Here is a 20,440-nt window from a genome sequence, read left to right as displayed (position 1 = left end):
AAGATTTTGGCATTACTGTTTTAGCAGCATAATAAACTTTCTATTATAAGACATTTTCACATACAACGTTTTCGGAACATATTCTTGATTTCTGGCCACGGTGCAACTTGTGACCAGGTAAAGTGCAACAGTCACTAATTCCAAGGTAGAAAAACAGTTCCTTATAAAACCAGTAGGGGGCGCTTTAAGAAGCGCAACTATTTACAGGGTATGGCCGCTCTCAGTCCTCGGCCAGTGGGAATAGGGGAATGGCTGCTCACAGTCCTCAGCCTGGTACGGGATTAGGGGCACACAGGTAACAGTTCACATAATCACCAATTTTACGACAGTTCTTGTACCCCGACGGGTAACTATATACAGTTCTTTGTTCATGCTACTTCCCTTCAGTAGCTATGTCCTCTCCGTGCTCCCTCCTGAGGGTAGTCTTCAGACCCGTCCGGGTCCTCTTGGCTTTCCTCATACTGCATCTCCTCCTCAGTCAGCCGGTGTACGTGAAGGGCGTACGGTCCTTTAGCACACTGATGCCGGGTGAAGGCGACCACATCACCCGGGTAGAGGTCACGTCCGCGGTGTCCCTCTGGCAGGTGGCTCTCGACATCCCTGCGGGTGACAAAGACGTCGCCGGGGGTTCGGTGATCCCGAATAAAGCCCCAGCCGTTCTCCAGTTGAAACTTTATTACGATCCCGTTGGCGCGGGGACCGTGGGCCGTACGGGGGTTTCGTCGGGCCCGGCGTTTCTGCTCCGCGCTTTGGGCCTGCAGCTGTTCCTCGCGGATCCGCCTCTCTCGCCGTTCTCTCCCAAAGACCTCTAACTGTTGACGGCAGCACTCCTCACGCCGGGCTGCGGCCGCCCGGGTCTCCTTGGTGAACCCCATGAGGTCCTCACCGGTCGGATCCCATGCGAATTGGGCCTCCTCCAGTGGAAGCGGAGTGATTTTGGCGGGCGCCGGAGCCGGGATCAGAGGCTCGCACAGGGGCCGTTCCTTCCGGAGTCGGGGGTTGATGTACTCCGGTGGCCACACGAAGGGCAGCCCGTCTGGGCTAGTATGCTGCGCGAAGAGATCTTCGCCCAGGGGCAGCACTGTGGAGGTCGAGGGCGCTGTGGGGGCAGCGGTGCCCGGAGGTACTCGGCCTTGCGTCCAGGCCGGAGGCATCCTCTTTGGGTCCAGGTATGGCACCTTTGGGGAGGAGGGCGCTGGAGGGGCAACGGCGCTCGGATGCACCAGGCCTTGCGACCAGGCCGGTGGCACAGTGGAGGTAGAGGGCGCTGTGGAGACTGCGGCGCCCGGGGGTACTCGGCCTTGCGACCAGGCCGGTGGCACTTCCTGTTTTGCCGCGCTCAGGGTCGAGGGGCGTGGCGTAACAGAGGGCGCGACCGCGGCTCCTGCCGCTTGAGGCCTAGTTGGGAGCAGCGGCGGTGCGGCAACGGGCGCGGTGAGTATGACTTCGGGCTCTGCGACGGGGAGCTGGGGCAGGCTTACGGCTACTGGGCACGGGGTGATGACGTCCCCATTACCTGCTTCCATCCCTGCGGCTCCCTCCGCGGCGTCGTCTCCGGCCTTCGTCCCTCCTGCACCATCCTCAGGGGCAGACATGCCCCATGTTGCGGGTGGCGTCCCCTGCTGGCGGGTTCCAGCCTGCTGGGCCATCTCCCTTCTCCATTCGGCCAATGCTTCCTGCTGTACTCGGGCCATCTTCCGGGCCAAGGCCTCCAGCGCGGTCTGTGCACGCTCCCGATCTCTGGGGAGCTGTGCCAGGATCTCCACCAGGCCTTCTGGGGTGGCGGCCTGCAGCAGGCCCCGGACCACGGGGTCGGTACCGCTTGTCTCTTCCTCCATCCCCGGGTGCGATCTGTCCAGACTCCTCCAGGCCGCACCCATCTTCTCAACTTTGTTCTCTATCCGCCCCCATTGGGAGTGGTCCCGGGGCAACTTGGTGACTGTCAGTTTCAGGGGCAGCCCCCCCACGCTGATGGACATTTCTATCATTGCAGTCTCTGCTGGTGGGGGCGGTTCCCGCTTTTGGCGCCCTTCTGGGACCACGCCCACGATGGGAGGTGGTCTCTTGCCACCCTCTGGCACGCCCACAATGGCGTCCGCTCTGCCAGGGCGGGAAACTGTCCAAGATGGCGGGAATCGTCCACTGTTGGCGGGAAACTCCGCAGATGGCGGGCAAAGGCTGCAGATGGCGGGCAAACGGCGGGAAACGACCCCAGATGGCGTCCGATGGCGGGAACCCTCTGGAAGCGGCGGGAGACTTCTTTTTAAGGTACCTGTGAACTTTCCTTCAGGCACGCAGTACCCGGTGGTTGCGGGCACGAAATCCTGCCGACTACGCCAAAGTTGACGCGCCCCCTGGGCCATGTTGTGTAGCGTTGCGCACACGGGGGATACCCGGAGCCGGATCCGATAGGGGTAGTAGTCCTCGTGGCGGTGACCCGGTCCGTGCCCAGGGTGTCAAACTAAGTGGCGTTATTGGTATGATGGTATTAGTGTCCGACTACGCCACCCGTTGAATGCGGCTATGAAGCCGCCGCTGCAGGGCAGTCCGCTGAGGCCGGTGGTACGGATGTGCAGCGTGGATGGTATAACCCCCAACGGGAGGGGTATGGCCTCAGGGCAGAGGATGAGAATGATGTTGGGAGAGATGGTGTGTATGTCCCAGCACTGATGGTGCCGGTGCGACGAGGAATCACTGAGACGTGGAATTGCAGTTTTCACAGCTTTACTCACAGTTCTTTATCAGGTCCCTTGTGCACAGTTAGGACCACCCGAGCCGTGCTGCGTCCACCAGGTGCGGGACTCGGCCAACTCCCAGGCAGTTCCAGAGCGTGGTCCTGAGCTCCCCTCTCTTCCTTCCTACTGGCCGTCCCCACCAGGGACCCACCTTTGTCCAGCTCCCTCGGGCCTTCTGGTGGTGAAACCTTTCCCGGTTTCCCTGACCCTATATGGTATGCCTTCCTGGTGGATGTGGCGAGGGGTCGCACCAAAACTTGACCACGACCTCCGGTTCCTGGCTAAGGATGATTTGCCTCCACCAGTTTGGGATCCGGCACCCTGTTCTGCCAACCCTTCACCCGATATTCCGTGGGATCTTAGGGTTCCCTCTTCTCCTGCGTCTCTGGGCCTTTCCTGGTGTTTCTGTTCCTTCTTCCTCTTACTTCTCTCTGCCTCAGGCCTCCTCTCCAGGCCTGGCTCTGGAGCTGGGCCCAGACTGAGCCACAGCTCCCTGTCAGCCCTCTCTGGCTGAGCTCCTCTCCTCTTCTCCTCCTGCCTGAACTGAACCCTGATCTAAGATGGTGCCCACCTTATATACCTCCCTCTGACACCCGAGCCCAGGTGACCAGCACCCAATGGGCTCCTACCTATGCCCAGAGTCCCTCCCCTGTCTGCTCCTACACCACTGGGATATTCCTCCCCCCTCCCCACTCCAGCCAGGGACAGAAGCTGTCGTACCTGCACATCTATCTGGTGGGAGTACCGTTGGTCTGTCCCCCGGAAATGGGGTGAGTATAGTGCATGCAGCCTACTGAGCCCCGGTCCACACTCCATCCTTACCCGGGAGTGGAATACCACACCTCTGGATCGAGGTGCAATACCCCTGTAGCAGCCGAGTCCTCGGGGTGCTACACTAGCATGTAATTCATTTGGACCTGGAGACTTAAATGAATTTATGTTAGCTAAGTATTCCCTCACTATCTCTCTGTTTATAGTATGTCTTCTCAATTGTCTGCTGCATTAGGAACTCTCAGTGGTGCTCAGCGATACAAAGCAGAACCATGGAAGAATCTAATTTCAGGGAATATAATCCGCGGCATTCATCAAATGTCCATTCAGTTACCTTTATATCTCTAAGAGGCCTTGAAAAAGCGTATTCACACTTGGGATGTACCTGCTATCCATGAATAAAGGAAGCTAAACAGACATTTGGTGATATTTATATATATCTATCTATCAACTGACTGTATATTTCATGATCAGGTCTAAGCATACATACATTACTTTGGCCTTCCTTCTGTTACCTGCACAGGTGCTGGGGTGGTTGGCATGGGCTGATCCAGCGAGGTAAGTGCGGACATTGCAGAAAGCAGGACTTCATCATTCACCAGCACGTTTCCCTGCACTAATGTCTGGATGAGAGGTGATGGCGGGACTGCGATATATGTGGATATCTGTTTGACAGGGAATTAAAAAATCTACTGTATATCAGCAATAAATGCGACAAGACATGCGAGTACAGACATCGAGACTGAACCTATATTGCACAGAGTCTGTACTGTGTGTGTGTGTGTGTGTGTGTGTGTGTGTGTGTGTGTGTGTGTGTGTGTGTGTGTGTGTGTGTGTATATATACACACATACACACACAATACAGACCAAAAGTTTGGACACACCTTCTCATTTAAAGATTTTTCTGTATTTTCATAACTTTGAAAATTGTACATTCACACTGAAGGCATCAAAACTATGAATTAACACATGTGGAATTATATACTTAACAAAAAAGTGTGAAACAACTGAAAATATGTCTTATATTCTAGGTTCTTCAAAGTAGCCACCGAGGCTGGTGACTCGGATAAACTTATCCTCAGAAGCAGTGGTGACTCTTGGTCTTCCTTTCCTCGGGCGGTCCTCATGTGAGCCAGTTTCTTTGTAGCGCTTGATGGTTTTTGCAACTGCACTTGGGGACACTTTCAAAGTTTTCCCAATTTTTTGGACTGACTGACCTTCATTTCTTAAAGTAATGATGGCCACTCATTTTTCTTTACTTAGAATTTGTATTATGGCAAGAAAAAAGCAGCTAACAGTCTATTCAGTAGGACTATCAGCTGTGTATCCACCTGACTTCTGCACAACACAACTGATGGTCCCAACCCCATTTATAAGGCAAGAAATCCCACTTATTAAACCTGACAGGGCACACCTGTGAAGTGAACACCATTTCTGGTGACTACCTCTTGAAGCTCATCAAGAGAATGCCAAGAGTGTGCAAAGCAGTCATCAAAGCAAAAGGTGGCTACTTTGAATAACCTAGAATGTAAGACATATTTTCAGTTGTTTCACACTTTTTGTTAAGTATATAATTCCACATGTGTTAATTCATAGTTTTGATGCCTTCAGTGTGAATGTACAATTTTCAAAGTCATGAAAATACAGAAAAATCTTTAAATGAGAAGGTGTGTCCAAACTTTTGGTCTGTACTGTGTGTGTATATATATATATATATATATATATATTTTTTTTTTACTCTCCTAAATTCTCACTATCCCCACAGGTGAATACATGCTCCCATTAGAAGCACACAGTGTAAGTCTTCAAGACTTCCTCTACCCAGATCACATCGGACTTCTTTTTCCTTATTCCCATATTTCCTTGTGTCATGGTATAAAGAACCTGTGTCGCCCGGAGGGGCAGTCTATTATACAGCAGACAGAACTTCAGCTTCTCTATGCAGCTACACTACATGGCCATACAAATACGGATGCCCCTCCGAATTATTAGGTGCAGGTATTTCAAAAGGGAGCATACAGCCCAGCACACAGCAATGTAATCTCCATACAGAAGCATTAGGAGTACTATGAGTAAGACTTAAGACCTCAATTACTTTAAACATTAAAAGATTATTCCCAAAATAGTAATTTAACCCTTACTTATAGGATAGGAGATCACTGCGGGGCTTGACAGTGCTCAGTTATTTTTGGAAGTCCCATAGACAATGAATGGAGCATAGGTTTAACATGAGAACCTCCGCTCCATTCAAGATGGCGCTGTGCAGATCTTGGTATCGGTGGGGGTCCCGTAGTTTGACCCACAGCAATCAGGGAGTTATCACCTATCCAATGGAAAGGGGATGGTGACAGTCTTTTTCTTACAAGCCCTGCCAGGTTGGATCCTGCATCTAATGCACAAGGCTCAATGTCTCCATTTGTACTCACCTGTCTGTTAACTGGCGGATGCTGCACTGAACTGACTGGAGGAGTATATACACTGTGATTACCCAGAGAGACCGATGCCAGGGAAGGTGTATTGCCATGACACTGCTCCCGCTTGTGGATCATGAAAGCGGGCAGAGAGTTAAACTGTTTTTTGCATTTGCCGCATAGAAAAACATCTTCATCATCTGTAACGAGAAGCAGTATTTAGAACTTTAGGTATTCATTACCATTTTGTGTGTTTTTTTGCTTAGTTTTGGGATGTAAATGCAGTGTATCACCAGTTATGGAGCCTTTATATAGAGATAACCATATGCTGCATATAGGCGCATTATTCACTGCTATCATCATGTACAGATACACTCATATACATACTCATATGCTCCCAATAACGTGGGTATGCACATGGTTGGCCAACCCTTCTTCAATGATGGCTCACACCTAGTTCCCATTGATTAAGTTCATACATAACTTGCTTGTTTTCTGTGGTACCCATTATATGGTGAGGAATGGTCCATCTATAGCACATAGATGGCACAGATATCTCTGCCAGACTCCTTTCTGGCCCATTCACTCCTCGCGTGTGATCCACTGTGTGATTTCTGCAGCGGGATGAGGTAGTAATGACCAGAAAAGCTCTAGTAATAATAATACTGGACACCTATTTAAAGGGAATTTGTCAGCAGGTTTTTGCTACCTCATCTGAGAGCAGCGTAATGTAGGCAAAGAGAAGCTGAATCCAGCGATGGATCACTTAGATTACTGGGTGCAGCTGTTCTGACACAGTGTATTCAGATTTAGCAATACAGCAGAGCTGAGGAAGCTAGCCCCGCCCACACCAGGCTCTGTATATACAATGTCTATAGACAGTGAGCTGCTTATCACAGAAGGGGCAGAGTTAGACCAGGAGGCATGTGCTGTGTCCAGCAATGATAAACTCTTGGTGCTAAAACAATCATTGCAAGTTAACAACAGCTTGATAAGAGAGCCATCACTGAAATCTATGTTTCTACCCCTACCTCACGCTGTCTTCAGATTACATAGCAAAAGCCTGCTGACAGATTCCCTTTAATGCTAACTGTACATGAGCACTCTTTGCTCAAGTATTTCAGTACAAAATGACTGCTCAAACCAAGCACAGGAGCTCGGTGCACTCTTGTCATGGCCGAGCAGTTCAGTGCACCCTCCCGCCTATTTGTTTTCCATCTGTCTCCAGCCTCCTCTGACTCCTGTAAATTAATGAAGGAAGTGGGAGTGAAAATAGATGAAAAACATGTAGGAAAGTGCACAGAACTACTCAGCCACAAAAAGAGTGCACTGAGTACCCGTGCTTGGTTTGAACAGTCACTTTGTGCTGACAGATTCCCTTTAGTTAAAAGGCTTCTGAGAATTACCTTCATAGCATTGTACAGATTTGCTGAGCACCGCCAAAAATTGTGGTGATAAAATCTCCATTAATAAACTCATGTAAATGTGAAAAAAGTAGCTGTCATGTAGTCAGTTTTTAATATTTCTATGATGTTCTATATGGGACCCACCTAAAACCTCAAACATATGTGAAAAAGCAGTATTGTCATACCAAGTCCCTGGAGGGCTGCAGAATTGCTGACGTTTTGAGCTGTGTGGTCCGACACACCACCCTGTCCATCCAGCAGGGACTGAACAGCAAGGACAGTCTGGTTGTCCATGCCTAGGAAAGAAGAAAGTCAGTTTTAAAGATAAGACCAATGTATATTGATGTGTGATATCAGAGTAATGACATATCACTAAGCCATCATCCTCCGTCATTCTGTGGGGGGGCACCATATTCAGAAGAAATGCCATATTATTTGTACAAAATATGTATTTATTTAATAATTCTAGTTTTTGTGTTTTTTTTACATACATGCAGTTTTAAAGGCATTGTCCCCTTTCAACAAAACCTTTTTCCTACAGGCTCAGTTATCTGTATAAAAAGACAAAAAACTGTGCTTACTTACCTGGCATAGAATTGGTCTCTTTTTGGCTGCTTGGCTGCAGGGGTTAGGTCACATCAACAGCGCTGCAGCCAATCACTGAGCTCAGCAGCTCTGTCTATGTTGACAACATGAGCCCCTGGGCTCACTGATTGGCTGCAGCAATATCACCACTGTAGCCAAACAACAGACACCGGGGCAGCAGCAGAGACGAATTGTTTGACCGGGGAGGGTAAGTACAATACAGTTTGTTTGTTTTTTGGATGCATCTGAGTCTATGGGAACATTTTTTATTACAGGAGGACAACTTAATTTTTCTTCGTCTCATTGTGCCTCCTTTTTTTCATGACTCGTTGGGCCTCATTTCTATGTCCACGGTGCGGCTGCTACTATTTTATTTCTATTGTTGACTGAATATCTTGCATGTGAGGAAATTATGTCTCAACCAAAAGAAATTGCACAGCCTTCTCATATTTCTGCTTATACGGATGATGATGCAGGGCTCCTCAGCATACCATCAACATTGGATCTCAAGAAGATAATGAATCAAGGAGGCTGGCTACCTGACAACTACACCCGACAATGCTGGCCGAATATTATAGAGTAAATTGTATAAGAGGCATGAGGCCGAATCTTCATCCAAATCTTTTTTTGAAGATTCCTAAGAGGCTGTCAAGTTCGGGTCAGGACACACACAGCCGGTATGTGACACCTGACTGAGGCTTAGGACCCAGCAGCTTCTGCTCCCTCCTGACTCTGCTGATAGGAGAAGGAAGCACTGCCAGTGCTTCTTATACTGTACACAGTGATCAGTAAGGCAGAGATGGTAATAAACCACCACTGCTTTCTCCACGACTGTCGGCTCCCCACTCCTGCAGCTGCTGACTCTACAATAAAGCCACAGCCCCACTATCAGTATTTGGTCAGTATTTTCTCTCAGGAGTGGGAGCCAAAACCAGGTGAGGAACAATCAGAGAAAAGGTATAATAGAAACAAGTCACCAATTCTGCATTTATCACCCACTCCTGGTTTTGGCTCCCACTCATGAGAAAAAATACTGACCGAATACTGATAGTGGAGCTGTGGCCTTAGGTTATAATAATAATCTTTATTTATATAGCGCCAACATATTCCGCAGCGCTTTACAATTCAGAGCTTCATATACAACCGTCATAAGTAACATAGCTAAAGATAATACAATAATTACAGCAAAAATAATGACGACCCTGCTGGTAAGAGCTTACAATCCACAATGAGGTGGGGGTGACACAAAGTACAGGGGCTTATTTACAATGATGGTCCAGCCATTTTGAGTGGATGAGGTTTTGTGCGCACGATCGGGATTTGCTTGCAGAAATCGGCAAGGTTCTGCACCTCTTGGCAGCAAAAACTGCAGAAAATCCGCAGAATCCATTGGGTTCTGGTACCCTACCGAACTTTATTCCAAAGTTCATTTTGGGAACAAGAACTGTACCCGAACCTCATTGAAATCAATAGGGACCAAAACTTTGGAGCAGGAAAAATTGGAAAAATTCTCTCTCTCCTGGTATAAGTCTGTGTTCGGCACGAACGTCAAACTTTTAAGTTGGGGTTCGCTCATCTCTATATGTAGGCACACGCGCCTTTCCCCCAAATGCTGACATCTTGTGTGCAATTTCTTTGTACAGTTTAAGGAGGAATAACAGGAACAGCACAAGATGCTAGAAGGGTTTACTGACACAGCCTTTTTCTTTATAATGCTACGCTCTTGTGATGGGTCACATAGGTACGTCAGAGGAGACGAGGCGCCTTCTATTCCATGCATAAAATATGCATGGCCAAAGGAGTCTGATCGGCAACATTACCTCCTGACGTGACACAGATATAGATATATATATTCCACACATGCAGAGCAAATCATACTATCTGCAAACATGGAAATGACTTTCTGGATGCTGGAATAACACATAAAACAAGGGGCACAAAGTGCAGTTTGTGTGGTGGGATCCTAGTGCAGCATCATGTGGGGGATGGGAGCACAGCATCTCTGTGCACAGGTCAGTGATTGCTGGAGGGGCCATGACATTGTCCTGCTCAGCTGTTCAGTCCCCACCCTCCTCCCTGGGACTGAGCTTTTCCCGGAAGCCTGCCCCCCTCTGCTGCACATAACCCTGTGCTCTTCCAGTAGCCGTCCTCCCCCACCCACCACCGCCCCCCAAACACCCCAGGTTACCCGGCCATAGACTGCATATGTAGGATTCAAAACATATCAACCATTCTGCTGTTTTTACCTTCAAATGCCTCAAATATCGCTTGCGCCATCTTGCAGGCTGCAGATGTCCTAAGAGCAGCATTATGGGAAATGGGTCTAGGCGCAAGCCCGGGCATGGCCAGCAGAGGGCGGCAGACCACACGTGAATTCTTCTCATCGTATGAGAAACTTTACCAAACGCCATAATTATGTGAAAGCAAACAATCTACAGTGACAAAACATGAGAGTCACAGGGTAAATGCCCGCACGGTGTATACATACTGCATCACGATGAGAGAGGTTGGGCGAGACAGTTACTTAATCCACAATGTAATAAATAGGACTTGATAATACATTAGAAATGAGTTGGGCATAAACAGAGTGCAAATAGCCGTTCAACGGAACTAAGTGCAAGGAGACTTTTTCCTGCACGGACACATTTAACGGTTGCATTATACCCACAGTGGAACGCAAGTGGTCTTTGAACCCGGAAGTGGAGAGTTGCAAACTGTCAGAATGGCAGGAGCTGTGTTCCCGAGGTCTCTGCTGCGGGCTGTGAATGAGCTGCTGAAGAGGAGGAGATATCGCGCTGCACTGGCCGTAATCAAGGGGTTCCGCAATGGAGCAGTGTGAGTGCAGATGTGGGAGGACATGGTGGTGCCCTTTATCAGGGAAGGGTCTCTGGCTCCAGAGACTACACCAGCCGTCCATGTAAAGTGATGGATCAGGTGTTCACAGGGATGGGTGACAAATAGTGGCTGCCTTAAAGGGGTTTTCCCACAATCAGCACTTGATCCTATGCAAGTCCTGCCCCCCCCCGTTTGTGTGGAGTGCTGGTTCAGCATAGGAATGAAATAGGCTGCCAAATCCAGCCGTGCTGCCCAGCAATCAGACCCTTAACCCCTGGACAGATGATACTTGTGGATTGGTTACCCATCATCTCAGGTGCCTGGGCTGTGTATTTATTTCTGCATTGTTGTTACCTTCACTGTAATAGAACAATGCTGCAATGTCCTGAATGCCCAATTTAAAAAATACAGTGCCAGTCTGCAGCCGCTGAGAACATTGAGAGGCTGTGGCATTCGCTTATTCTGAGGATTAGCCATCTATTTTTAAACGCTGGATAAATTTGTCACCGCTTCTTTTCTTTTTTTTTTTTTTGAGGACAGAGACCCTTATTATAGCGATGTGTCACTTACTGGACTTCTTGATACTTTAGATAATTCTCTTTATCTGCTGCAGCTCTGCTAGTCTTCTCAGTGATGATCTCCAGCATTCATGAGCTCTGGCTGTCCCCACCCCTCACCACTAATTGGCAGCTTTCTGCTTATGTTCTGTGGCGGAAAGCTGTCAGTCAATGGTGGGGGTGGGGTTAGTCAGAGTTGCTCATTGTGAAGACTAGGATATCTGCAGCAGATCATCAAAACTACAGCAAGCAGCCCAGTAGATGACAGTGCTGGAATCAGGGTCTCTGCCTCTTCATTATGCTTCTCTCAGACAGAAGCCTAAACCTGATGACAGATTCCCTTTAAAGGGTTTTTCTAGATCAATTCCCCATGATCTCTGTTGCTGTCAGAATGGTCAGGGCCACACGGCAAATTTGGTGTCCAACATGAAGATGGCAATGAATGTAATAATTGGCATTGTGGTCATGATGCGAGCCTGCTAGATTTCGGTTGTGAGTTACATGTCCAGCTGTGACTTTCCTGCCTTTTGCTTCTTATTTTTTTTCCTTACAAGCCCATCATAGCACCAGTAGCCGTGCATCTGCTAGTCACAGACAATTTGTGAGACTCGTGCCACGTGACCAAAGTCGCTGTATAGCCCAGATGTAAATGGAATGTATTATTGCTGACATCTAGAGGAGTTATAAATCTGGTGTGGGGGAGGCGTTAGTCTCTCAAAGTAAAAAAGAATGTTTGTTTGTTTTTTTATCCACTGCGGTGATCTTAGAAAATGTGAGGCAATAAAACACACAACTTTCTACTATAGTTTCTAACATTTCTTCCTGCAGTGAGTGCAAGATTTGTCCTGGATTGGAAAACACTATCAACAGGATTGAGCTGTAATACGAGACATGGCCAAAGGACAAGAGTGGAGCTGTTTCTGCTTCTAATCCTGGTCAAATCCTTTAAGCTTTATTTGCATCAGACTCCTATTCACACATCACAATATGTCATTGTATTGACAGCAACTAGTGATGAGCGAGCGTGCTTGGTTAACCCTTTTAAACGAGCACACTCGAGTACTTGCCTGACAAACAGGCACTCCCTACATGTGTCACAGCTGTGTAACATCCGTGACACATGCAGCTGCGACAGCTGTAACTGAAATGCCGAGCACGCCGAAACTACTCGTCGAGTACCCGAGCATGCTCGTTCAAAGGGTTAAACGAGCACGCTCGCTCATCACTAGCAGCAACTTTTGGCACTGGCAAGTTGACGTGAACTGTTAGAGCAGCCATACACATCACTCTATGTGACTGCAGACTTGTGAATCCTCACAGCATGCAGTGCAATACTCCTGAGCCGGCGCCAGGAGCTGCAGGTGCGTAACCGCAAGTACGTGATTTGCAAACATGTTGTGATGTGCGCAGACTCTCTCAATGTAAGTGTACTGAGCAAGACCGGACACGTCTAGTCGAATTGTGGCCGGAAGTATGCAAATCACATACTTGTGGCCACATGACCACCCACTCCGCTCATCGGAGAATACTGGCAGCACACAGTCTATGTGACTACAGACTTCTACCCTAACACCGGACAACCCCTTTAATCCCTCAGTGAGACAAAAGCCACCATATGTCCTTCTGCGCTTGTTAACATAAAGAGATCATTAAGCATAGACACATTGGCATGTCAGCCCATCTCCTAGCTTTATGTATCTGGTCCTTGCCATGATACCACTGTGCCAATCAATATGAAGCTGTGGGTGGCCACACATTTTCCCTGCAAATCTATTGTGTGACTTACAGAGGGAGATCAAAATAAGAAGTAAGACATCCATATTTATCACTAAGTCTTAAAGCCCCAGGTTTGGTCATTTTGGGTTCAGTAGATTCATCTTCTTGGGACTGCAGCAGGTTCTTTTACACTGTGACCCATTGGAATATGATCCACCTACAATGAAAAGTTGATTTGTTTCTTAAATTCGAATACATTTTTCTTCCTTTTTTTTTAAGATATGGAGCTAAGATCCGAGCCCCGCACGCACTGGTGATGACATTCCTGTTTAAGAGTGGAAGGTGAGTGATTGTCTATACGGAATGTAGTCCTGGACAGGATTGGGCCTAAAGGACTATTTTGACCTCTTTTTGGTAATAGGCCCTAATAAAGTGAAAAGTGTTTATTTCTTGCATCCATACATTCTTTGTCATGTGTGACTCCATCTATGCAGGTAGTTGCTTTGCAGAGTAATGACATCTCAGACCCAGATGCATTATTTTCTTGAACGAGAAACTGAAACAGCATTTGGGGACTTTTTTAATCATTTCTATTGTGCTAATGATTTAAGAGGTTGGCCACTACTTTTTTATTGATGACTTATCCTTAGTGGTACAGATCAGCTGTATCTGACCGTGATGGAGCTGTTATGTTCCAGCAGCATCTGAGAACTTCCGTCCGCCACCGGTAATGGCTGATCGGCTGGGGTGTGACACCCAGCACACCCGCCTATCAGCTGTTACCTGATAGCCGATATTGATGGCCTATCCTTAGACAGGCCATCGATAAAAAAGTAGTGGCCAACCCCTTTAAGCATTAGTGTTGGTATGAATCAATTTGCAGGTCCCAGTCTATAGTCCATGTCGTTACCACTGGATTAGAGCACTGAGGACCGCTTCTTGTAACTGCGGCTCTTCTTTTGATTTTCTAGCCTGGCACAACATCACCTGTACGTCACACAGCAATGATAAAATTATGCCAGGCCAGCTAGTCAACAGAACAGTCTTGGATGCCCGGAAGTAGGAGGTGGTTCTCATTGCTCCTGTCCAGTGGCCACAGATTACTTTTTTTTATATACATAATACATACAACAATTAGCTGCCAAGGCCCCCACCGATATCTCAAAGCACAGCTCAGAGGTGAACTCTTCTTGTATGTGGGGCCCACAGAGCGCTCTTCGGGCTCAAATGTAAGTCTATGGGTCCGTACACCGCCCTGTAACCAAAAACCCCACCGAATGGCAGACATTTGCAATATCTGTTATATATAAATAAAAATTGCAAGAATGTAAATTATACTTTCAAAACTATGGACAACTTTAAAATGGCATACAAATGATTTTGCATTGTCAGGTCTGTGTGTATCCAGAGACCTGCTGTCTTTATTAGCTCATACCTTAGCACAGCTTCTATCCTGCACTTATTACACATGAAGATGCTTTCCTCCTTTTCTATATTCTGTTTTCTTGCCAACCCTGAAATACTTTCTCCCCTATACATGCTGTGCAATAAAGTCTATGTACAACCCCCTCCCTGACACTAACTCTAAGGCCGCAGTCAGACTGTCGTATAAATCGTAGCGGGATGGGAACGCAGTGCACGGACTGGTCGGTGCCTCTCCCTATCTGAGCGTGACAGCTGCTTAGAAACACATGAAGTTGTCACGCTCAGGTAGGGAGAGCCGCCGGCCAGTCCATGCACTGTGTTCCCATCTCGCTCTCATTTATATGGCTGACTGCGCCCTTACACTGAGAGAAGGGAGCAGAGAGAGCCATCAGAACCATGAGCTGGAGCTGGTCTGACAGATTTCTTACCTTCTTACAAAGCACTTGGCTAAATGACTTAAGCCCCCGTCTCACATAGCGAGATCGCTAGCGAGATCGCTGCTGAGTCACGGTTTTGGTGACGCAACAGCGACCTCACCAGCGATGTCGCTATGTGTGACACTTTGCAGCGATCAGATGTGTGACACTTTGCAGCGATCAGGCCCCTGCTGTGAGGTCGCTGATCGCTGCAAAGTGTCCTGGACCATTTTTTGGTCGTTGCCCTCCCTCTGGTCAGCACACATCGCTGTGTGTGACCAGCGGGAGCAGCGATCAGGCTGGTAACTATGGTAAACATCGGGTTACTAGGGGCACACGCGCACCTAGTAACCCGTTGATTATCATGGTTACGAGCCTGCTAAAGTGAACGGTAACCTCCTGCTCACTGTAGCAGAGTAGTAACCATGATAAACAACGGGTTACTAGGGGCACACGCGCACTTAGTAACCCGCTGTTTATCATGGTTACGAGCCTGCTAAAGTGAACGGTAACCTCCCGCTCACTGTAGCAGAGTAGTAACCATGATAAACAACAGGTTACTAGGTGCGCGTGTGCCCCTAGTAACCCGATGGTTACCAGCCTGCTCCTGCTTCAGCAGGCTGGTAACCAGGAGCAGGACATCGTGGAAAGATTCTTTCCACGATGTCGCTGCTGCCCTGATCGTTGGTGAGCCTGCCTGTTTGACAGCTCACCAGCGACCACATAGCGACGCAGCAACGATCCCTGACAGGTCGTATCGTTGTCGGGATCGTTGCAGCGTCGCTAAGTGTGACGGGGCCTTTACAGACACTATTTAGTGAAGATGTCTTAGAAAGTTGCTTAACTTAGGGGGCAAATGAACAATTAAAAAGCAGATTAGTGCTTTCATTGTCAGGATTGTGCGGATCCCAGGGGAGAAGCTTCCACCATACACTGAGAGGTCCTAGAGATGTTTGTCACCTTGCCTATAGATGGGTGATAGATGTTCCTATAGGGAATCTGCCACCATTATATGAAGATGCTCATGGTACTGAGCTATTCCACCCTCTGACTAACGTCATTACTGCTGTGCTGTCACATGAGGTGAATGGAGTCCACAATCATTTGGAAATGTTCATTCTCTGAAGTCTTTATATATCAAGACTGATTATTTTCTTCTTGTGTCTTCAGTCTACAAGAGAAGTTGAAAGCGATCTTCCAAGCGACGTTCACACATTCTCGGAATCTGGCTTATTTCGTCTTCACATATAAGAGTCTTCTGGCTGCTCAAGAGAAAATACATGGAAGCAAATGGCAATTTCACTCCTTCCTGGCAGCTTGTGTAGGCGGGTGGCTGGTGTTCGGAGAGAATAATAACATCAATAGCCAGGTAAGGGTAATGGCTTGATTAGGAACTTTGCCAGCATAACATCCTTAAGGGATTTTTCCAGGGAGTAAAACATTGATGATTTTAGGATATGCAGTTAGTCTTTGCTGGAGGGGCGACCCCCTAAGATGCCCCTGATCAGAAGAATAGTGAAGGGGAAATAGAAAATGATAAAGTGCAGTGTTAGGATACAGTTTTCTCTTTACCAGTGATCTATTAACTGGCTTTTAAGATTGGAGTTAAGGAGGAACCCGTGTAAAAGTCTAGTGTAGTGTCAGTAATGTAATATACTCACCAATCACCATCTTGTCCAGTATCCAGCGCCGTTCGGTTCCTCTTCTGAATCACTTAACAGCAATACAGACTTTCCAGATCACACTGCGTTATATGTGTGAGTCGGAAGTATTGCTCCATATGCTTACATTGTAAAAGCCACTTCTGGGTGACACACAGAGTGCAGCATGGAATAGGAGTCATGTGACTGACGACGAGTGAGACAACACTGGAAACCAGTGGCTATGTTAACACACTACACTAATATTTCTACAGATTTAGAGAAAATTAACGGAAGTACCGTACTTCTTTAAGGAATCCATATGCCAGCTAGCTGCTGTACAATTTTCTCCAGTTCTGGGCACCACATTTAAAAAAAAGACATTGAAAAACTGGAGCAAGTTCAGAGAAGAGCTATCAGGATGGTGGCCGGTCTGCAAACAATGTCCTATGAGGAACGGTTAGAGGATTTGGGAATGTTTAGCTTGCAAAAGAGAAGACTGAGAGGAGACTTAATAGCTGTCTACAAATATGTCAAGGGCTGTCACATTGTAGAAGGATCATCTTTATTCTCATTTGCACAAGGAAAGACTAGAAGCAATGGGATGAAACTGAATGGGAGAAGATACAGATTAGATATTAGAAAATTTTTTGACAGTGAGGGTGATGAACGAGTGGAACAAGCGGCCACGAGAGGTGGTGAGTTCTCCTTCAATGGATGTCTTCAAACAGAGGCTGGACAGACATCTGTCTGAGATGATTTAGTGAATCCTGCATTGAGCAGGGGGTTGGACCAGATGACCCTGGAGGTCCTCTCCAACTCTAACATTCTAGGATTCTCTTCCAACTCCCCCATACATTTATACACTCAGTTTATTAGTGGGCTCCTATGTTGTCAATGGGAGTCGAGTGAAGAAAACCACTGACAGCCTCACCTGACAACGGCTTATCTCTCATGTGAACTAAAGCATATAGTGCTTACATGTGAAGAATCCAATCATTCTTTCCCCCTCTGCTGGGGGAGAGTTAGGAGGCCCCATCAGCACCAGATGGTCGTCTGGTCACACCAAAAGTGGGTTCTGATGACTTTAATCAAATGTGTATGAGGGTCTTTGCTGACCTTTCCAACACCTTCTTCCATTACTTTACTGTCCAGTTCTGATGCTCAACAGTGGGCTTGGGGATCAGCATGGGCACTCTGAGCATTTTGGAGATACTTTGCCCCTGTCTACGAGCTATCACAGTTTGACCCTTGTCAGATTTACTCAGATTTTTACAATTGTCCATTTCTTTCTGCTTCAATAATGGACTGCCGCCTAATATATCTCACTCCTTGACCGGTGCCATTGTCATGATGTGATTAATGTTATTCCCGTCCCAAGTGTAACTAGAGGTTTTAATTTTATGTCTAATCAGTGTACAGTATATGACAAAATTGTGTAACTCTCTACATTATAGAATCCGTACACTTCGTGATCTTTGACATCCCTTTTTTATAACACATGTATTAACACTTTTGTTTTCCTACCAGATAAATATGTACCTGCTATCTCGTGTCCTCTTTGGTCTGTCTAGACTGGCGGTAGAGAAAGGATACATCCCAGAGCCGAAACAAGATGTATTTCCCTGGTTTGCCGCCTTAGTATGGGGTTTTGTCCTGTGGCTCTTTGAATACCAAAGACACACGCTCCAGCCATCTCTACAGTCCTCCATGACTTACCTGTATGATGACAGCAACATCTGGCACGACATCTCCGACTTCTTGATATACAACAAACCCAAGCCTGCAAAATAGTGAATTACAGGAAGCCCTCGGACTGTAATATCAGGGATTTTAGCAGTAGACATCACTTTTCTCTAATTGCACTGATTTACATGGTGGTAACAAAGCGGTATTGGTCATGTGCAGTAAAATTCCTATAATCTGGCATGGTGGTAGACAAAGTGCTGGTTTATTGGAACAAAGAACCTTCTAGGTATAGGACCTGACGCACAGGCAAGAGAAATACCCACTCACGTCGTCCTTTTCTCTCTGTCTTCCGGCTCTTTTCTTGAAGTTTGATTATCCTCTCTGCCTTAATTGTGCTGCAGACACTACAAAGCTAAGGTAAGGGAGCGCTGAGGACTGAAGGTGGGCTCTTAAGTCACGTGCACACATTCAGTATTTGGTCAGTATTTCACATCAGTATGTGTAAGCCAAAACCAGGAGTGGGTGATAAATACAGAAGCGGTGACGTGTTTCTATTATACTTTTCCCCTGATTGTTCCACTCCTGGTTTTGGCTTAAAAATACTGATCAAATACTGAATGTAGCCCACCACAAGCTTTTGGTGAGTTTTTGATTTTGCGGATTTTCTGCACCTATTGACCTAGCTTTAGGGTCAGTGCCATATAGCAATGTCTTGGTAATCTGGCACTGGGATTATTTTTGACCAGTGTCAGATTATCATTAACTGCAGTGTATTTGACTATTCCTAAAACAGCATTTGCCTTAATAATCACCAGTCGTCGCTCATTCATCTTTTCTAGAATACTACTACTGCATTTCCTGCTCATTTCTGCGTCAGTAATGTTTCCTGCATGTCTGAATGTGGACTGTCTACTGTTAGAGGGGTACATAGCAATACCCTGCAGATGAAACACTTGACTACATGCTTTTCTATGCATAATTCCATTTTTATGATAAGTAAAGTAATTAGGGGATATGATCTGTCCCCAGTGATTATTTAATATAATTTATCTGTGAGAGTAAAATCTGGCAGCCGGAGCGAAATATCTTTATACTGTTGTTAGAGCCAAGAATGTACTGTACTGTCTTACTACAGATGTATTATGTGTAATATGGATTGTACTGCCTTTTATATACATTTCTAGCCATACATCTGTGGTAGTCTGATTGTTGTACTACACTTACAGGTGCTTCTCACTAAATTAGAATATCACCAAAAAGTGAAACTCATATATTATATAGAGTCATTACAAACAGAGCGATCTATTTCAAGTGTTTATTTCTGTTAATGTTGATGATTATGGCTTACAGACTAAGGGACCTTTTTAAACTCTTCGGAAGTCTTTGCATGTGTTTTTTGTTAATTATTCTAATTTACTGAGATAATGACTTTTGTGTATTTACTGTAAGCCATAATCATCAGCATGAACAGAAATAAACACTTGAAATAGATCACTCTGTTTGTAATGACTCTATATAATATATGAGATTCACTTTTTGAATTGAAGAACTGAAATAAATTAACTTTTTGATGATATTCTAATTTTGTGAGAAGCACCTGTAGTATGGAGCTGACACCCTCTAATATTATCTCAGCCTTATAATGACCAGCGGCTCGGAAGTAGTAGTGTTCCCTACAGCTGTCATGTCATTATGCCGATAGCCTCTTAATAAAGGGAGAGACTGGGGTCTCTAGTGCCGCCTATATGAGATAGCATCCCTAGATGACAGTTTTGTTTCTTTAAAGGTCTTCTCCAGGAATATAAGAAAAAAATAACTAAAGGAAATGTCATTATAAATAAATTCCTAAATACATTTAATTAGCAAACCACAATCTTTTCGTCTAAAGCGGTCATTAGTATAGAATTAACATGGCCGCCGCCTTGTTACACTGACAGAAACCTGTTCTAGAATGTTAGTAGCGGAGCCTGTGACCATGTGCAGTAGAAGCTCCTCGCCACTGTGACCTGGCGATACTTATATTGTTACTCACAATGTGAGCGGCCTCAGCACCTCAAGTATCTCCAGTAGTATTATTGAAGCACATCTTCCTACATATAAAGGAGGACAGAGCTTCTACTGCACATGGTCACAGGCCAGTAGTATTAGTGGAGCACATCTTCCTACATATAAAGGAGGACAGAGCTTCTACTGCACATGGTCACAGGCCAGTAGTATTAGTGGAGCACATCTTCCTACATATGAAAGAGGATG

At 46.4% G+C, this 20,440-nt stretch overlaps 2 protein-coding genes across 2 annotated transcripts in view; one reads left to right on the top strand and one right to left on the bottom strand.

Moving 5' to 3' along the window:
• Positions 1-10,277, bottom strand: part of ZNF341 (zinc finger protein 341) — a 34,996-nt gene extending 24,719 nt beyond the window's left edge. The window contains exons 1-4 of the mRNA XM_073683760.1: positions 10,156-10,277; positions 7,510-7,620; positions 5,934-6,118; positions 4,022-4,171 (exon numbers count right to left, since the gene is read on the bottom strand). Of these exons, the coding sequence (XP_073539861.1) occupies positions 4,022-4,171; positions 5,934-6,118; positions 7,510-7,620; positions 10,156-10,252 (543 nt within the window). The 5' untranslated portion in view covers positions 10,253-10,277. The remainder of the gene's footprint in view (positions 1-4,021; positions 4,172-5,933; positions 6,119-7,509; positions 7,621-10,155) is intronic.
• A 198-nt stretch (positions 10,278-10,475) lies between these two features.
• Positions 10,476-19,376, top strand: PXMP4 (peroxisomal membrane protein 4). The gene is made up of 4 exons (XM_073683761.1): positions 10,476-10,744; positions 13,297-13,359; positions 16,029-16,227; positions 18,029-19,376. Exons 1-4 carry the CDS (start codon positions 10,632-10,634, stop codon positions 18,290-18,292), a joined length of 639 nt encoding a protein of 212 aa, XP_073539862.1. The 5' UTR covers positions 10,476-10,631; the 3' UTR covers positions 18,293-19,376.
• Positions 19,377-20,440: the final 1,064 nt, after the last annotated feature.

The sequence above is a fragment of the Phyllobates terribilis genome, unplaced genomic scaffold, assembly GCF_046119375.1.
Source record: "Phyllobates terribilis strain yellow unplaced genomic scaffold, ASM4611937v1 Scaffold_5__5_contigs__length_657084704, whole genome shotgun sequence".
Lineage (NCBI taxonomy): Eukaryota > Metazoa > Chordata > Amphibia > Anura > Dendrobatidae > Phyllobates > Phyllobates terribilis.
This window is presented reverse-complemented; position numbering and strand designations above follow the sequence as displayed.

Bases quoted from the DNA above. Each gene is read 5' to 3' on its own strand.
- PXMP4 (XM_073683761.1), top strand. From the start codon at position 10,632: ATGGCAGGAGCTGTGTTCCCGAGGTCTCTGCTGCGGGCTGTGAATGAG. The intron at 13,360-16,028 runs GTGAGTGATTGT...TTGTGTCTTCAG, and splicing joins TTCCTGTTTAAGAGTGGAAG to TCTACAAGAGAAGTTGAAAG. The intron at 16,228-18,028 runs GTAAGGGTAATG...TTTTCCTACCAG, and splicing joins ATAATAACATCAATAGCCAG to ATAAATATGTACCTGCTATC.